We start from the raw sequence: 16,414 nt of genomic DNA, 5'->3' as shown, positions 1-16,414 counted from the left end.
TACCCTTGTTTACATACTTGCATATATGTATATTTAATTGATTTAACCGAGTTGCAAATTTCTACATTAATATGCGCACAAAAAGTGCGTAAAAGCAGTGGGTTGTAAGGGACTACCCATCTATTATCAATGTCTTTCTTATTTCTTTTAATTTTGAAGCCGCCATCACTTTCCGCTCTTCTGCGATATCTGGGATAACCGTTTTCTCCTGTTTGTGTTTCCCTAAGGAAATCGCGGGGATATTTTTTGCTACACTTTCCGCTCTACATACATATATAGTTTTTGTTGCTTCCTCCCATGGACCATGTATCATGTTTCTTTTAACAATTTCATGTAATGTAGGGTCTGCGGATGGGTCCGGAATTTCAGCACACACAACGTTGTCAATGTTGTTTGGTAATATCCGTTCTTCCAGCCATAATAAAATGTGGATATGAGGTACACCTCTCCTTTGCCATTCGACGAAATATATAAAGCATTTTGTGTTAGCATATATCTTTCCCTTGGTTAATAAAGCCATTAGCTTCTTTACTTTTAAATGAAACACTCTCGCTATAATACCATCGCGATCTTGAGGCTTTTGGGATGGGAGAAGTGCTTTGCTAATTTCCTTCCATTTTGTATTGCATGTGTAGGAGAATTGGCAGTTGAGCCTTAGCAAAATAAAACACGAAAAGTTTTCTTAGAAAATTTACAATAGTTTATTTGGGGGCAATTTTATTTGTTTTCAAAATTATAATTTAATATAATTTTTTAATAATATGCTCCCGATGGGACACTTAACTAATAATATTTTATTATAATTTAATATTTTATTATAATTTTAATTATTTATAATTTAATTAAAAACAATTATAATAAAAACGCGATTTATTTAGTTTCATAAATTATTAAAATTCGATTTAGTATATTTTGTTGTTGCAGCGCGGCAGTAAACAATTATGATTTTTTACGATCGGTGATAGTGACGTATGCAGCAAGGCAGTTTTCGTAACTAATAAGAGCGATCAACAAGAAAAAGTTATTTGGCATCATATCCATACATATTTGTTTACATATGTACATACGTAAAAGCAGAATTGTTTTCTTACTGTCTCTGATGGCGTAGCTACCACTGACCGCTGATTCGTTGGTTGATGTGCATACATGCATTAGAAAACGCATCAACAACAACAACACTACGCAACAGAGTCAGTAACACAGATCAAAGTCCAACCACTGTTGGTACTTACGCACATATGATGCCCTTGAAATCGACGGACACGATTAAAAAGGGAATAGGCAAAAATTATGATTTATAAGTAATTAGGGATGCCGTATACAGAAATTTTAAACAAGAGTGTAGAGCATTATAATTTAAAGGGAAACTTATAAATTAAGCTTTTTTTGTGGGAAAATTAGCAAATATCAAATTAAATAAAAATAATGTTGATTTGTTCTCCATCATTCCCCCGCACAAAGAACGACTGTTCTTGACAGCATTTTGTTGAATTGCAGGTGTAGAGATGATGGTAATGACAGCATGTTGTAGTGTAGCGATGAAACAGTGATGATTAACAGGAGATGTTTTATTCGGTTTCCGTGATAACCGAGCTGTGCCCCTGCTCACAGAAACTCTCTTCATGGCCCTGTGAGGAATTAAAGTCTTCTTGTAAGGGAAGAAGAGCAACTTTCGAAACTGGTCGTTTATAGAATTTGCCATTTGATTGTAGAGAAACAACTCTTACTCGGCCATCAGCGCCGGGGTGAGTTTCAGTTATACGGCCCAGTGGCCATTGACCAGGAGGAACACGTTCGTCGAATACGATGACCAAATCACCAACTTCAACGTTTTTCTGGGGCTTCAACCATTTCGGACGAGATTGAAGTCGGTTGACATATTCAGTAGACCAGCGTTTCCAAAATTGTTGCTTCAGCAATTGAACTACTTTCCATCGGGAAAGTCTGTCTATGGAAATATCCAGAAGGTCTTCATCTGGGACAGATAGTATTGGCTCTCCAACGAGAAAATGTGCAGGAGTAAGAGCTTCGAAGTCGGAAGGATCTGGCGACATTGGACATAGTGGTCTTGAATTGAGACATCCTTCTATTTGGGCCAGTAAAGTTGACAATTCTTCGTATGTTAGGATACGATGATCCATGATTCTACTTAGGTGATGTTTTGTAGATTTCACGCCAGCTTCCCAAAGTCCTCCTAAGTTTGGTGAAGCGGGTGGTATGAAATGCCAGTTAGTGCCATTGTTTGCAAGAAGTTTTGCGAGATCATCGGGCAAGGATTCACTACTTCTTCGTTGAAGAATTTTCAGCTCTTTGTTGGAACCAATAAATTTCGTGCCACAGTCGGAATACAAATCAGAACACATGCCACGACGAGATGTAAATCTTCTAAACGCAGCAATGAATGCGTCAGTTGACAAAGAAGTTACAGCTTCCAGATGAAGAGCCTTCGTGACCATACAGATAAAGAGACATATATAGCCTTTGGTCGTAACGGAATTTCTGGCTGTTGATTGTTTTATTGTAATTGGACCAGCGTAATCAACACCACTGTGCTTGAATGGTCTAGTTGGTTGAAGTCGAACTGAAGGAAGGTTGCCCATAATTTGTTGAAGTGATTTGGCCTTGTATTTGAAACAGGTGATGCATTGACGTTGCACTCGTTTTGCCAGGTTGCGGGCAGAAAGGATCCAGAACTTTCGAGCCACGTACGCTTGCATCTGAATGAGGCCACCATGAAGAGTTTTCTGATGAGCATCTGAAAAGATCAAAAAAGACAAAGGACTATTTTTTGACAAAAGCATAGGATGTTTGAACTCATATTGAAACTTAGCTTTTTGTAATCGCCCTCCAACTCGTAGTACGCCATCATCGTCTAGGAAAGGGCATAGTTGAGCAATTCTGCTGCTTGGGTGAATTGATTTTCCTTTCTGCAATTGTTGTATTTCTTCTGGAAAATCAACATCTTGGGAAATTTTAACCAATTTTTGTAGCGCTTTGTTCAATTCTGTCGCTCTGAGAAAGCCGGAAAATCGTAATTTCGAATCAGGTTTATATTGCAGGAATCGCAATATGTAAGCCGTGACTCGAACCAATTTAGTTAAAGATGAATATGACGTTAATAAGGTCGGATACTGCGAGACTGTAGCAGAGTTTGCTTGTAATGCAGATTTTCGGACTTCAAGATTAGTTTCATAGGAATTTTCTGGCTGCTTGGGCCAAAGAGATCATGTTGTACCAACTCGGTTGACGTAATACCACGGGAAGCGCAGTCAGCAGGGTTGTTATGAGTAGAAACATAGCGCCATTGAGAAATATTGGAATGTTGTTGGACTTCGCTTACTCTATTTCCAACGAAAACATTCCATCTGGACGACTCGCCTCTGAGCCAACATAACACAGTAATACTATCAGTCCAATAGTAAGAATCAGAAACATTAAGATCCAGCATATTTTGAATTTTGAACATGAGTTTCGCTAAAAGTTTTGCTCCGCATAACTCCAATTTCGGGATCGACAAAACTTTTAATGGAGCAACTTTAGTTTTGGATTGTAACAAGTTAACAGTTCCTTCTCCATCTGAACTTAGAACTTTAACATAAACAGCAGCTGCAAACGCTGACGTAGAAGCATCACAGAATCCATGTAGTTCAATGGAACATTGTTTGGAACTGCCAAGCCAACGAGGTATAGAAATATTTTCGATAGTTTTCAAGTCTTTGAGGTAAGAATGCCATTTAGATTTCATGGCTGAGGAAACTTCATCTTTCCAATCAATGCCTTCTAGCCATAGTTTTTGGAAATAGATCTTCGCTTGGATCGTAACAGGAGATAGCCACCCCAGTGGGTCATATAGCTTCGCAGCATCAGATAAGAGACTAGCTTTTGTGACTCTGTCATTGATTGGAAAGCAAACTTGGAAAGAAAATGCATCTTGATTAGTATTCCAACCTAATACAAGTGCCTTGCCAACATTTTGCTCATTCAAATTGAAAATATTCGAAATTTCACGAAAATCTTCAGGAATATTAGCCATAAGTTCTTGCGAATTAGACGTCCACTTGCGTAGATTAAAGCCTCCAGCTGAGAGTAAGTTTACAAGTTGCTCATGTAAGAAAATAGCTTCTGATTCTGTATCAGCTCCAGAAATGATATCATCAACATAGGTATCAGTCATCAAAATGTTACAAGCTTCTGGATAAGTTTCACTTTCATCATGTGCTAACTGTTGCAAGACTCGAATAGAAAGGTAAGTAGCAGAAGAAGTGCCATATGTAACAGTTCGTAGCTTGTATACAGAAATATCAGAATCGGAACTGCGCCAAAGTATTTGCTGATAATGTTGTTGATCTTCAAGAACTCGAATCTGCCTAAACATTTTCTCCAAATCTGAACGAAAACCGATTCTAAAACGACGCCATCTGTTGATGATTGCGGGCAAATCATTTTGTAGGGCAGGACGAGGACAAAGTTCGTCATTCAATGAGCTATAAGGCGGTCGCTTGCAACTTCCGTCAAAAACTACGCGCAATTTCGTAGTTGAACTGGATTCACGTATAACGCCATGATGAGGCAGAAAATAACCATTAGGTTTAATAGAATGAGGATATGGACCAATTTTCTCCATGTGTCCGAGTAATTCATATTCTTCCATGAATTTCCGATATTCAGAAGCAAAAGTTGGGTTATTTACGAATTTGCTTTCAACTTGCTTTAGTCTTTTCAATGCACAATAGTCAGTATGACAGAATTTCGGAGGAGAGTTGCCAAGAATTTGAGATTTGAAAGGTAATGCAACTGTGTATCTTCCATCCGAACCACGAGAGCAATTTTCCTTAAAGAATGCTTCACACGCTACTTCTTCAGGGGTAATCTTTCTGGATTCTATGAGCTCTTCTTGTTCCCAGAAGGCTTTTAATTGATTATCCAGTGAGCACAGATTAAGGTTGACGGTGTGAGCGTAAGAAATTTCTGCCGTTGGGCCAGAAACTATCCATCCGAAATGGGTCAATTGAAGGAAACTGCCTTTATCAAACTTCCTTTGTTGAGGAAGAAGAATATCGCCGTACAAATCGCCACCAATGAGCAAATCTATGGGATCATTTTTATCGAAATGTGGATCAGCCAAAGTAAATTCCTCCAAAGAGGGCAATTTCTTTCTGTCCACTGGACCAGCGCAATAATTGTTCAAGGAAGGCATTACATATGCTTGAGTTCTCAGTTCGAAACCAGGTTCGTAATTAGAAGCAAGATTAAACTTAACGAAATTTTTCACAGAAACAGTTTCTCCACCTACTCCAGTAATTCTGGCAAATGTTCTGTATTTTGAAAGTCTCAGAAGTTGAGCAGCACTTTCAGTTATCAAAGTCGCTTGAGCTCCTGAATCCAGAATTGCTCTCAATTTGAAATTGCCAAATTCGTTTCTCACAATAACACGAATTGTGGCTAACAAAACATGAGGCATAACAGTAGTGTTCAATAGGGACAGATTAACTGTGGAATTCTCAGCGGCAGCAGAAGAAGTAGAAGCGACGTTATCATTTCTAATATCACGAATAGTCGAAGTATTAGAGTTATTGTGAGAGGCATACTCGTTGTGCATTATGGTGTGGTGAGCTGAATTGCAAGACTTGCAACGACTGGTAACTCTACAGTCCTTAGAGAAATGTCCAGAATTTAGACAATTTCTGCAAATTCTCTTTGAATTTATAAAATCTCGCTTCGAGGCTGAGGACATTGCAGCAAATTTGAAGCATTTATATAGAAAGTGACGTTTACCACAACAGGGGCAGTTTGCATCATTAACAGACGCCATATTGACACGTCGATTCTGAGATGTTCGTTGTGAGTGGAAAGATTTCGAAAGATTTGGCTTAACTGGTGATTTTGTAGCATATTCTGTGTACTCAGATATCGACTCTAGAGTCCGGAAAGTGGTTTCAAGGAAATTGTATAGGACTGTCATTTTGGGAATTTCGGTAGTTGCTTTCAACGATTGCTCCCACTCTTTACAAGTCTGAAGATCCAACTTACTAACAGTGATATGAATAAGAAGTGGATCCCAGTTAGAACAGTCCACCTCTAGCGCTGTTAATAAAGCCATACAATTCCTAGTGGAGTTTATGCTCTCACAAGAGCCATTCGAATTTGGAATATTTAGCAATTTTCTCAAAACAGTATCAGCAATTTTTCGTTTGTTATGATACCTTTTTTCCAAGGCATCCCATGCTAAATCATAGCTAGCTTCTGATGCAGGATATTCATTCACAATAGAAAGTGGAGTATCACGACACGAATTTTTCAGGAAATAATATTTCTGAACCTTAGACAAACTTTGTTTGCTATGAACTAACGAAACGAACATATCCCGATAAGAAATCCAATTTTTCAAAATCGGAAATAATTCTCTGGAGGCGAGACAACAACAATTTTTGGTCCTCGATAGCTCTAGATGAATCCTCCATTTTAAAGAATTGTTTAATTAAAATTCACAATGAAAATTATTTCCAGAAGAACAGCTTATATTTCTCAGTGCAGAGAACAGATTGAAAGTGGAATAAACAGAGTAATGTTGAGGAAAAGGTCTCACAAAGCACAGGATAGTTATTTTTAATGTTTCAAAAAATGGAGTAAAGTTTTCAGTAAATGCACAAAATAATATTGTTTGATAATGATTCACCAGAAAAATCACTCTTTTCATTTATTTCCCAGCACAGGGTGTATCTTAGAAATTTCACAATTCAATAGAGTAATAGAAGTAAAAGTTCAATGAAAATGTTCACTTGGTTTTACCGTCGGCAAAACACACTTTTAACTTTTAAAGAAAATGTTCACACTTTTAGTTCAAAGAGAAATATTCACAAAGTTCTTTATTTATTATTTTGTTTGGAACGCGTCGCGGTTCCCGGGTTTCGGCACCATAAAAATGTAGGAGAATTGGCAGTTGAGCCTTAGCAAAATAAAACACGAAAAGTTTTCTTAGAAAATTTACAATAGTTTATTTGGGGGCAATTTTATTTGTTTTCAAAATTATAATTTAATATAATTTTTTTATAATATGCTCCCGATGGGACACTTAACTAATAATATTTTATTATAAAAAACGTTTATTTAAAACCATTTTAATAAAAACGCGATTTATTTAGTTTCATAAATTATTAAAATTCGATTTAGTATATTTTGTTGTTGCAGCGCGGCAGTAAACAATTATGATTTTTTACGATCGGTGAGAGTGACGTATGCAGCAAGGCAGTTTTCGTAACTAATAAAAGCGATCAACAAGAAAAAGTTATTTGGCATCATATCCATACATATTTGTTTACATAAAGCAGAATTGTTTTCTTACTGTCTCTGCTGGCGTAGCTACCACTGACCGCTGATTCGTTGGTTGATGTGCAAACATGCATTAGAAAACGCATCAACAACAACAACACTACGCAACAGAGTCAGTAACACAGATCAAAGTCCAACCACTGTTGGTACTTACGCACATATGATGCCCTTGAAATCGACGGACACGATTAAAAAGGGAATAGGCAAAAATTATGATTTATAAGTAATTAGGGATGCCGTATACAGAAATTTTAAACAAGAGTGTAGAGCATTATAATTTAAAGGGAAACTTATAAATTAAGCTTTTTTTGTGGGAAAATTAGCAAATATCAAATTAAATAAAAATAATGTTGATTTGTTCTCCAACAGCATGTAAAGGTTATAAAAAGGTCTGTAGTGCGATTCTGTAACTTTTTTTTAATAACGAACCGACATCGGTAGTTAACAAAAATATTCGGTTGAGTTAACGAATGTGCTATTCTGTAACTTTATGTTAACGATTGTAGAAATCGTTAGCACATACCGACGAATATCGATGGAAAGACAAATTGTCAAATATTATATTTTAATATTTGTTAATGTATTTTTAATTTGAAAATATAGTATTTCGTAACTACAGAAGATGAAACGCGTAAAGGACGAAAAATATCTGTTTTTGGAAGGAACGTGCCTACAATAAGTGACTGCGAGTGTCCCACCAATGCGTAACCCAAGGGTAACATCAAGTTCTAAAAGTTAAGTTTACATGTATGTATGTAAGTACTTCAAGGAGGTAAAAGACCAATGCAAACATTACATAGATTTTGGTGGTTTTATTCCAGAAAATTAATAAACATGTCTCCACGTAATGTATCCACAAGGCGAAACATAGAATATCTCCAGTTTATGTGTTTGAAGTGGAGAGGACCTTGTCTTATAGACCAAAAATGTGTCTGCAATCTAAGGAACAGAATCTGCAGTATATATGTTTTCCATACAATTATATGTTCAATGCATTACTGGCAAAAATATTTAATAAATGTATGTAATCAAGGTCATTCAAGACAGTGGATTGCATTTCTATGCAGAAATATGTGTGTGTGATTTAACAATTATAAATATCATAAAATCGTCTGTTGTATTTTCGTTGATACAGGTTACCGTCATTTGAGTTTATATATTCACATATTCAATTATTTCATTAAATAGAATCTCTCATAGCCGTGGGTATGAAAAGTTCGGAAATCCGATTTTATATGCCATTTTTAACAATTTGATTGTTAGTGATGCTGAGTTTAAATCAATAAGATTACCACAGAAAGAAGTAGATTATAGGAATACTATACAATTCTGGCCTCATTACGGCATTAAAGCCAACGAAAGCCTCCTAGAACGATAGCGTTAAGGGCATTGGCATAGGTCTTACATAGCAGTACCACACTTGAATTCTTTTGAATTAGCTAAATTGTAAAACACTTTAGTAATAAACAAAGAAAGCGCAGCCTTCATATGTAGGGTAGCATGGGGCAGCTTCGCCACAGTTGCGCCTTCACCAGTGCCGATTTAATTGATGCTACACAAAGAATGAAAAGATCTACAACTTCCTCCTTGATGATTTTTATGCAGCTTCAATAAAATCGGCGCTGGCAAAATCACAACAGTGGCGAAGCGGACCCATGTTATGACGATTTTTCTCAATAAGGCGGAATTTACCTTGTGTAACCTCCTTATTAACTTAACATATGTTCATAAAAAACGCCGTTGTTAACAGAAATCAACAAAATATTGCATTAATGTACTGTCGTTAAGACTTAACAACAACTTTTTTTTTGGTTGTTAACTTAACAATAATTTTCGGTAATTAACGACAAAATTTACCGACAAAAATCGTTAAAATTGGTTACAGAATACCACTTACCGAAAATTATCGTTAACTACCGACATTCGTCGTTAATTCTGTCGTTAAGGAGTTACAGAATCGCACTACTGGTCTGCCCAATTTTCGAACATAGGTCATGGCATCCTGTGTTCGCTCATGCACATACCGTGGACCTCCCGTAAACGTTGAAGGTAGGACTACCAGTTGCCCCATTTCCGCTATATTATAGTCGTTCCTCCCCAAGGCGTCTCTTAATGTATGTAGCTCTCTGCTCTTAGCTCCTTTTGTTGACTCCTAATATAACCCAATCTTTCGCTCTCGATTTTGGCATACATGTGAACCAAATATTGACTCAAAAGGGGTCTATAATATAAAATGTGGTTTTCTTCATCTGGTTTTATCATTGTTCTGTATGCATAAAAGTTTGCTGCCGACTCCATTTTAAAAAGGGGTTGTTTTGAGACAGGATTAATAAGGGGTATACTCGTATTTATCGTATAACCGTCTTCTCTCGACAAAACATTAGTGGGTACTGTAAGGCATCATAAGACCGATGAAGTTCACTTATATGATCAAGTTTGTTCCGTGACTTCGAATGATAATGTCCCTTTTCTCAAACTGCTGTCCTGCAATTACTAAAGCAACTTCTGGAACCTGGGAAATTGGCATAACGATGTTCAGCTTCGACTTCATTCTCCCCAACAAAATATATTTGCAGAAATCCTGATTTTTCTACTGATGGGGGCATTATACTGTCAATTGAATGATAAACCTGGCCTTGCATTTTAAAGGTTGGCATAAAACCTTCCTCGTTAACAATCTTTGCTCCAAAGGAAGTCATTTGAAAACAACCAGTGTAATGCCCAATACTTTTCAGAAAATGATCAGAATCTGGTTGAGTACTTATTAAAAGGGACTTGAGAATTTCCGGTAAGGGTTGGAAAGAAGAATCGCGATGGACCTCTGGGTTTCTTCGCTGGTATTTTCCGACTGCATCCCGGTGAATTTATAGTTCCGTTGCTGGTAATTTCCGACTGCGTCCCGGTGAACTTCTGGTTTCCTTTGCTGGTATTTTCCAACTGCGTCCCGGTGACCTTCTGGTTTCCTTTGCTGGTATTTGTCTACAGCTTTCCGATGAACGTCAGGATTCTTTAGCTGGTATCTTCCAACAGCTTGTCGGTGAACATCGGCATAATTACTTTGATATTTAGCAGCGGCTACTCTGTACACTTCTGGATTTCTATTTCGATATTTTGTGGCAGATATATAATGCATTTCTGTATGATTCTTCTGGTATTTTTCAGCAGCAGTTTTTATTTGTTTTCGACGAATGTTATGAGTAACCCTAGCTCGGCGTTTGCGAGAACATTTTGGGTGACCAATAGCATGTGTAAATTGTTCTTCCAATTGACTAAGGTAAATATCAAAATGTCCAGCTGATAAGTTACCAGTAAATCTGAGCTTTTTAGTTAAATGGCCATCATTACGTATTTTTGTAAAAAGTTTTCACATACGGTATACTTCAAAGCAGTGTTCATGCTGCCGTTAATTCTACCAACTGTGGTAGAAATAGATATTTCTGATTTATAAACATCTATATTTTCATAGTTATTTCCTTGTTCATCTTGTTAATGGGCAAATAAATCCCAGGTTTTCACAACGTAATTTACTATTTCTTTTCTAACGACATCATCAAACATTTGGGTTCCATCAACGTGATATGAAATTGACCCGAACAGACATGCCCCATCTCTTGATATTCGGACATCATAATGAGGAACATATATTCCATTTATATCAAGTAAATCTGCTTCCATCTTTCTTGACTATTATATTTTGTAAAATAGGGAGAAGTATACAAAAGGAATGTTAAGCATTACTATTGGAATATCAGATTGACTAAATTCTATTTTAATTTTATCAACTATTGCTCTAGACAACTAAATAAAACTTGATATGAAGCTGATCTATTTTTGCGATAATTCTTTTTTTAAATTGAAGTAAAATTTAAGTGACGCCAACTGTGCCCTTATATACAAATTTGGATGATGCAAATCAGGGTCGTAGCCAGAAATACTGTCGACGTCGGTGGTGCAAATAGAAAAATCGCAAAATATTTCAATGGTGTAATAATTTATCATTCATCTGTCTCCTGTTTGATTTTCTTCATGCGTATCAGTTATATAATTTCATTGAAAACGTATACGCATACGTTAACCAATTAGCACTATTAATTCGTTAAATAATCACTTTTGTTTTTTCTCTAGGTCAAAAATCGAAACGGATAAAGATGCATATTTTCATATTTTTTTATCCAAAGGTAACACAACACGCTTACCAAATGAATTAAAAAAATGCAAACTCAGTTTAGTATTTAAAGACGCATTAAAGGCCAATGAGCAATTGAGAATGAGTTGGCCTAGAGTGGACTGTATGCGGTTTTAGCAGTTGTAGCGGTGGCAACTCCCTCAAAAGTATCAGCGATTGTCAGTAAAGTGGTGACGCAGCGGGTTTTATTCAATTGTTTTCTTTGACTTCTGATTTTACAAGTGAATTTTGTTTTATTTATAAGGCATATTGTGGTAATATAAACATAGAAACGTTTCGAATAAGAGAAGAAATGGCAGCCTTTGCTCCAATGAGTGAAAGCTCAGTTGGAGAGAAGGTTGCCAGATTATCGTAATGCGATTTAGGATAAAGATCTGTTGAATGTGGATCTTAAGTTTAAATTTAAGACTAACAGAAGAGACAATGTGTTGAATTATGACTTGTAACGCCCAAAAGTCACATAGTTCGTTTTTGGGGTTCATTATTTAATCTTCATCATAATTTACACTATTTATCATATGATCCATTACATAGAATTATCATGAATCTTAAATTGTTATGTTCGCGTATGTAAATTAATTTAAGTTATTTATATTAAATTTAAATTTAACGGTCAGCACAAACCCCCCTAGTGGGAAAGATATAAATTAAATATGGATGTAAATTTAGCAGAGCCCCTAGCGGTACATAGTGGTACTGGAGTGATGTTTGCATGTTCCTGTCATGTGGTGAGGGTTCAGGTGATCGTCGTCGATTGACAGTTGACCTGGCGAAATCGTATAAAAGGAGGTGCCTTTCACATACTCGGGGCAGTCGTCTGTTGATGATTGCTGAGATAAGGTGGTTGATTAGAAGAAACGGCGCGCAACCTTGGTTGAATTGAGTCGAAGTATTCTAAGCAATATTCCTTGGCTCATAGTGGGGACTGAACCACGGCGACGGGTGGGTGTGTAGAAATACACACTATTCTCTAGCTGTGTATAGCAATATACACTATTCTCTAGCTGTGTTGACGCTACTGTACTACGGCGACGGGTGGGTGTGTAGCAATACACACTATTCTCTAGCTGTGTTGACGCTACTGTACTACGGCGACGGGTGGGTGTGTAGCAATACACACTATTCTCTAGCTGTGTTGACGCTACTGTACTACGGCGACGGGTGGGTGTGTAGAAATACACACTATTCTCTAGCTGTGTTGACGCTACTGTACTACGGCGACGGGTGGGTGTATAGCAATATACACTATTCTCTAGCTGTGTGGACGGAATACTAGACTGAACGTGTGTACTCATCGGGCCGTCATCTTGTCAAGCCGCTGTCGTCGCATTGCCAAGCCGCTGCCACCATTCTTCGTCGATATTCATCGGACCGCCGCATTGTCAAGCCGCTGCCACCATTATTCGTCGATATTCTTCGGGCCGTCGCATTGTCAAGCCGCTGCCACCATTATTCGTCGATATTCATCGGGCCGCTGCATTGTCAAGCCGCTGCCACCATTATTCGTCGATATTCATCGGACCGCCGCATTGTCAAGCCTCTGCCACCATTATTCGTTCGTCGATTCCCCCATCAATCATATATCATCATCCCTCATCGATCTTCTTGCTTTTATCATTCTAATACAACGGTCACACAAAACTTCGTCATAGATTAATATAATGAGGATTGGATTATGTGTAGTGTAGTGTTAAGTGTTTTTATTAAATAAACTGTTTATAACGTTTTAAGAAAAATAGTGTGCTTCTCTCTCCTTGTTGTTCCCAAATCAAAAATAAATTCTTGTGACTACCCTGGCCCCCGCTGAACCTACCCCAGCTTCAAAGTGAAAACACGTCGTCACAATGGCACCCAAGCAGGGACTACAAAAGGAGAGAAAGTAAAAAAAAAAATACCAATATCGAGTGCTTAAAAACAAGTTACAAAACGAAATATCAAAGAAACCAAAATTAAAAAAAAAAAACAAGAAAACTAAAAGTGTACGATATATACAAAAATAGTGGAAATCTAGAAAAAAAAATGGAAAACAAAGGGTTAAAAGTGTCATGGGTTTACTTGCTCAAGCAAGAAGATTTGACTTCGTATTTAAGTGAGTTTAACCTTGATGCGTCCGGAAAAGTAGACGAACTACGTAAAAGATTGGCCAAATTTCTACACGGCAACCACGAGGAAAAGTTAGTAGCCCGATTATTAGAATTACAAACCAAGCATGAGTGTACGATTCCGGGCAAAGCCACGACAACGCCTTTCACTACCCAGATACCAGTTTTAACGCTGACACCGTGTAGTTCGAAATCAATAGTGTCATCGCCCATTAAAGAGGAAAAGGTCGATCCTACAAACTCGCTGAGGGTGTGCCCCACTAATAAAACAACCATTGTGACTGAAAGAATAAATAAACAAAGGGAAACATCATCTGTCAATACGGATAATGCACAAAGTAATTTGCAGCCACATCAACCCAACAATCATACACGTCAACTGCCTATCCTAGATCAAATACACAAATGGAATATTCGATTTGATAATGGTAAAGACCCCATTGGATTCGTTGAAAGGGTCGAAGAATTAGCTGAAATGTACGCAGTGGATTTAAATCAGTTAACAAAAATTATGCCGGAATTGCTCCGAGACAAAGCTTTAATCTGGTTGAGGAATAATCACGGCCAGTGGGTCACATGGAGTGAATTCAAACAAGACTTTTTAAACTTCTTTCTGCCACCACGATATTTCGAAAAGCTGGATGATGAAATCAGAAAGAGAACGCAGCGACACCGGGAACCATTTAAGGAATATGTGTTGGCCATTCAAAATTTAATGCAACATACAAACATGACGGAGGAACAAAAATTAGAAAGGATTTTTAGAAACTCCCAATCGGATTACCAATGGTATATTCGTCGAAAGGATTTTACATCTTTGTCGGAGTTGATCACTTTGGCCGATGACCTGGAGTGCATTCCAAATCCTGGGCGGCAGGACAGTCATCAACAATATTTTAACCGACAGATTGACCACTCTAAACATAATTTTTACCGCACAGATCGGGAGGATCACCCCCAAAAAAGAAATTCTAATCTGGAAGAATCAAATAAAAATGGACCCTCTCCGAAACGTAGCCATCAAAATTCTACCACTTTTAATTGTGAAGAATACCGCCTGACCGCAACAGTTTTAATAGAAGGACGTTTGGTAACAGCAACCGTTGACACGGGAGCTACCAGCTGCTTCATAAAACGAGAGTTTGCAGATGGTTTAAAGAAAAATCTTATTTACAAACGACAACAAGCGAATGTCATCCTGGCAGACGGAACAGCGGTAAACATCACAAAATCGGTTATATTGCAGGTCATGTTTGGAAACCAAAGCTCAAATTGTCCGTTCCTGATAATGACGCAGTTCAAAGAAGATATTATTTTGGGACTGGAGTTCTTAAAATTATTTCCCACCACCATCCATTGCGCAGGATTGAGTGTGAAATTAAGCAAGCCAACAAGCCAAGTTGAACATTGTACTATGGTTGCCGCCGCTGACAACACACAGAATGAGGTAAGAGAATTAGCCAAGCCTCCAGAAAATATCTTACCCAAACCTAAAGTAATTACTAACGAACTGACTAAGGAACAACGAAGGATTATTAAAGAGTTCTTAGCCGAAGGGGTTCTACTATTTCAGAAACTAAAAGGTCTGTCATCGATAGCAGAACATAAAATCGTAATGACCGACGACCGTCCCATAAAGCTAAGGTACGCTCCTCGCAATCCTGCTATGCAGGCCATTATCGATGCAGAGATAATCAAACTTATTGACCGAGGCTGTATAGAACCTTCCAAGAGCCCATACAGTTTCCCAATAACTCTAGTGAAAAAGAAAAATGGAGATTGGCGAACTTGCATGGACTTCCGCCAATTGAATAAACGATCCGTGCCGGACGCATATCCCTTACCCCGGGTGGACACAATCTTGAATCGCTTGCGAGACGCCAAATATGTCAGTAGTTTGGACCTCAAAGATGGATACTGGCAGATTCCCATGGCCACAGAAAGTAGAAAATACACTGCCTTCGCGGTAGCCGGAAGAGACCTCTACCAATGGAAAGTCATGCCTTTCGGGTTGCACTCCGCACCCGCAACTTTTCAAAGGGCATTGGATAGTGTCATTGGGCCGGAAATGGACCCTCACGCATTTGCCTATCTAGATGATATCATCGTAATTGGGAGAAATTTCGAGGAACATCTACGCAACTTACGAGAAGTGTTCCGGAGACTTCGAGCGGCCAATTTAAAGATCAACGTGGACAAATGCGAATTCTTTCGTAAGGAAACCAAATATCTGGGCCACGTCGTTAGCAGTGATGGGATCAAAACTGACCCAGATAAGATTGCCGCCATTGCAGAAATGAAAGCTCCTACATCGGTGAAAGAGGTCAGAAGATTCCTTGGCGTGGCTTCGTGGTACAGACGATTTGTACCGCAGTTCGCAACCGTAGCACAACCCTTAACGTCGCTGCTCAGAAAGGGAAAGCATTGGAAATGGGGGCCAGAGCAAGAAACAGCATTTGTCACTCTGAAAAGCCGATTGACCCAGGCACCTGTGCTTACCTGTCCGGACTTTTCCAAAACATTTTCCCTACAAACGGACGCCAGCGAATTAGAATGAGATGAGCGGGTTATTGCCTATGCTAGCCGACATTTGAACAAAGCCGAAAGAAATTACTCGGCCACCGAAAAAGAATGTTTGGCTATAATTTGGGGCATCAGGCAGATGAGACCGTACCTAGAAGGTTACGAATTCATAGTCATAACGGATCATCTGGCACTGAAATGGCTTAATTCTATAGAAAGCCCCACTGGCCGTCTCGCTCGCTGGGCCCTCGGGTTGCAGCAATATAATTTCGCA

At 38.2% G+C, this 16,414-nt stretch overlaps 1 protein-coding gene across 1 annotated transcript; it reads right to left on the bottom strand.

The window, feature by feature from the left end:
- Positions 1-1,568: 1,568 nt before the first annotated feature.
- LOC141396304 (uncharacterized) lies at positions 1,569-5,599 on the bottom strand. The gene is made up of 2 exons (XM_073971682.1): positions 3,949-5,599; positions 1,569-2,755 (listed from the first exon to the last, which is right to left on the bottom strand). Exons 1-2 carry the CDS (start codon positions 5,597-5,599, stop codon positions 1,569-1,571), a joined length of 2,838 nt encoding a protein of 945 aa, XP_073827783.1.
- Between the last annotated feature and the right edge of the window lie 10,815 nt (positions 5,600-16,414).

This window comes from Musca autumnalis, unplaced genomic scaffold, assembly GCF_047663935.1.
Source record: "Musca autumnalis isolate F117 unplaced genomic scaffold, ASM4766393v1 scaffold_208, whole genome shotgun sequence".
In the NCBI taxonomy this organism is placed as follows: domain Eukaryota; kingdom Metazoa; phylum Arthropoda; class Insecta; order Diptera; family Muscidae; genus Musca; species Musca autumnalis.
Note: the sequence above shows the minus strand (reverse complement) of the source record. Positions and strands in the feature narration are given on the sequence as shown.

What these genes read in the sequence shown, in the direction of transcription:
- LOC141396304 (XM_073971682.1), bottom strand. Translation starts at nt 5,599, where the DNA reads ATGCACAACGAGTATGCCTCTCACAATAACTCTAATACTTCGACTATT. An exon ending in TGGCAAGGCACTTGTATTAG is followed by an intron (nt 2,756 to 3,948) that starts GTTGGAATACTA and finishes TGATCTTTTCAG; the next exon opens with ATGCTCATCAGAAAACTCTT.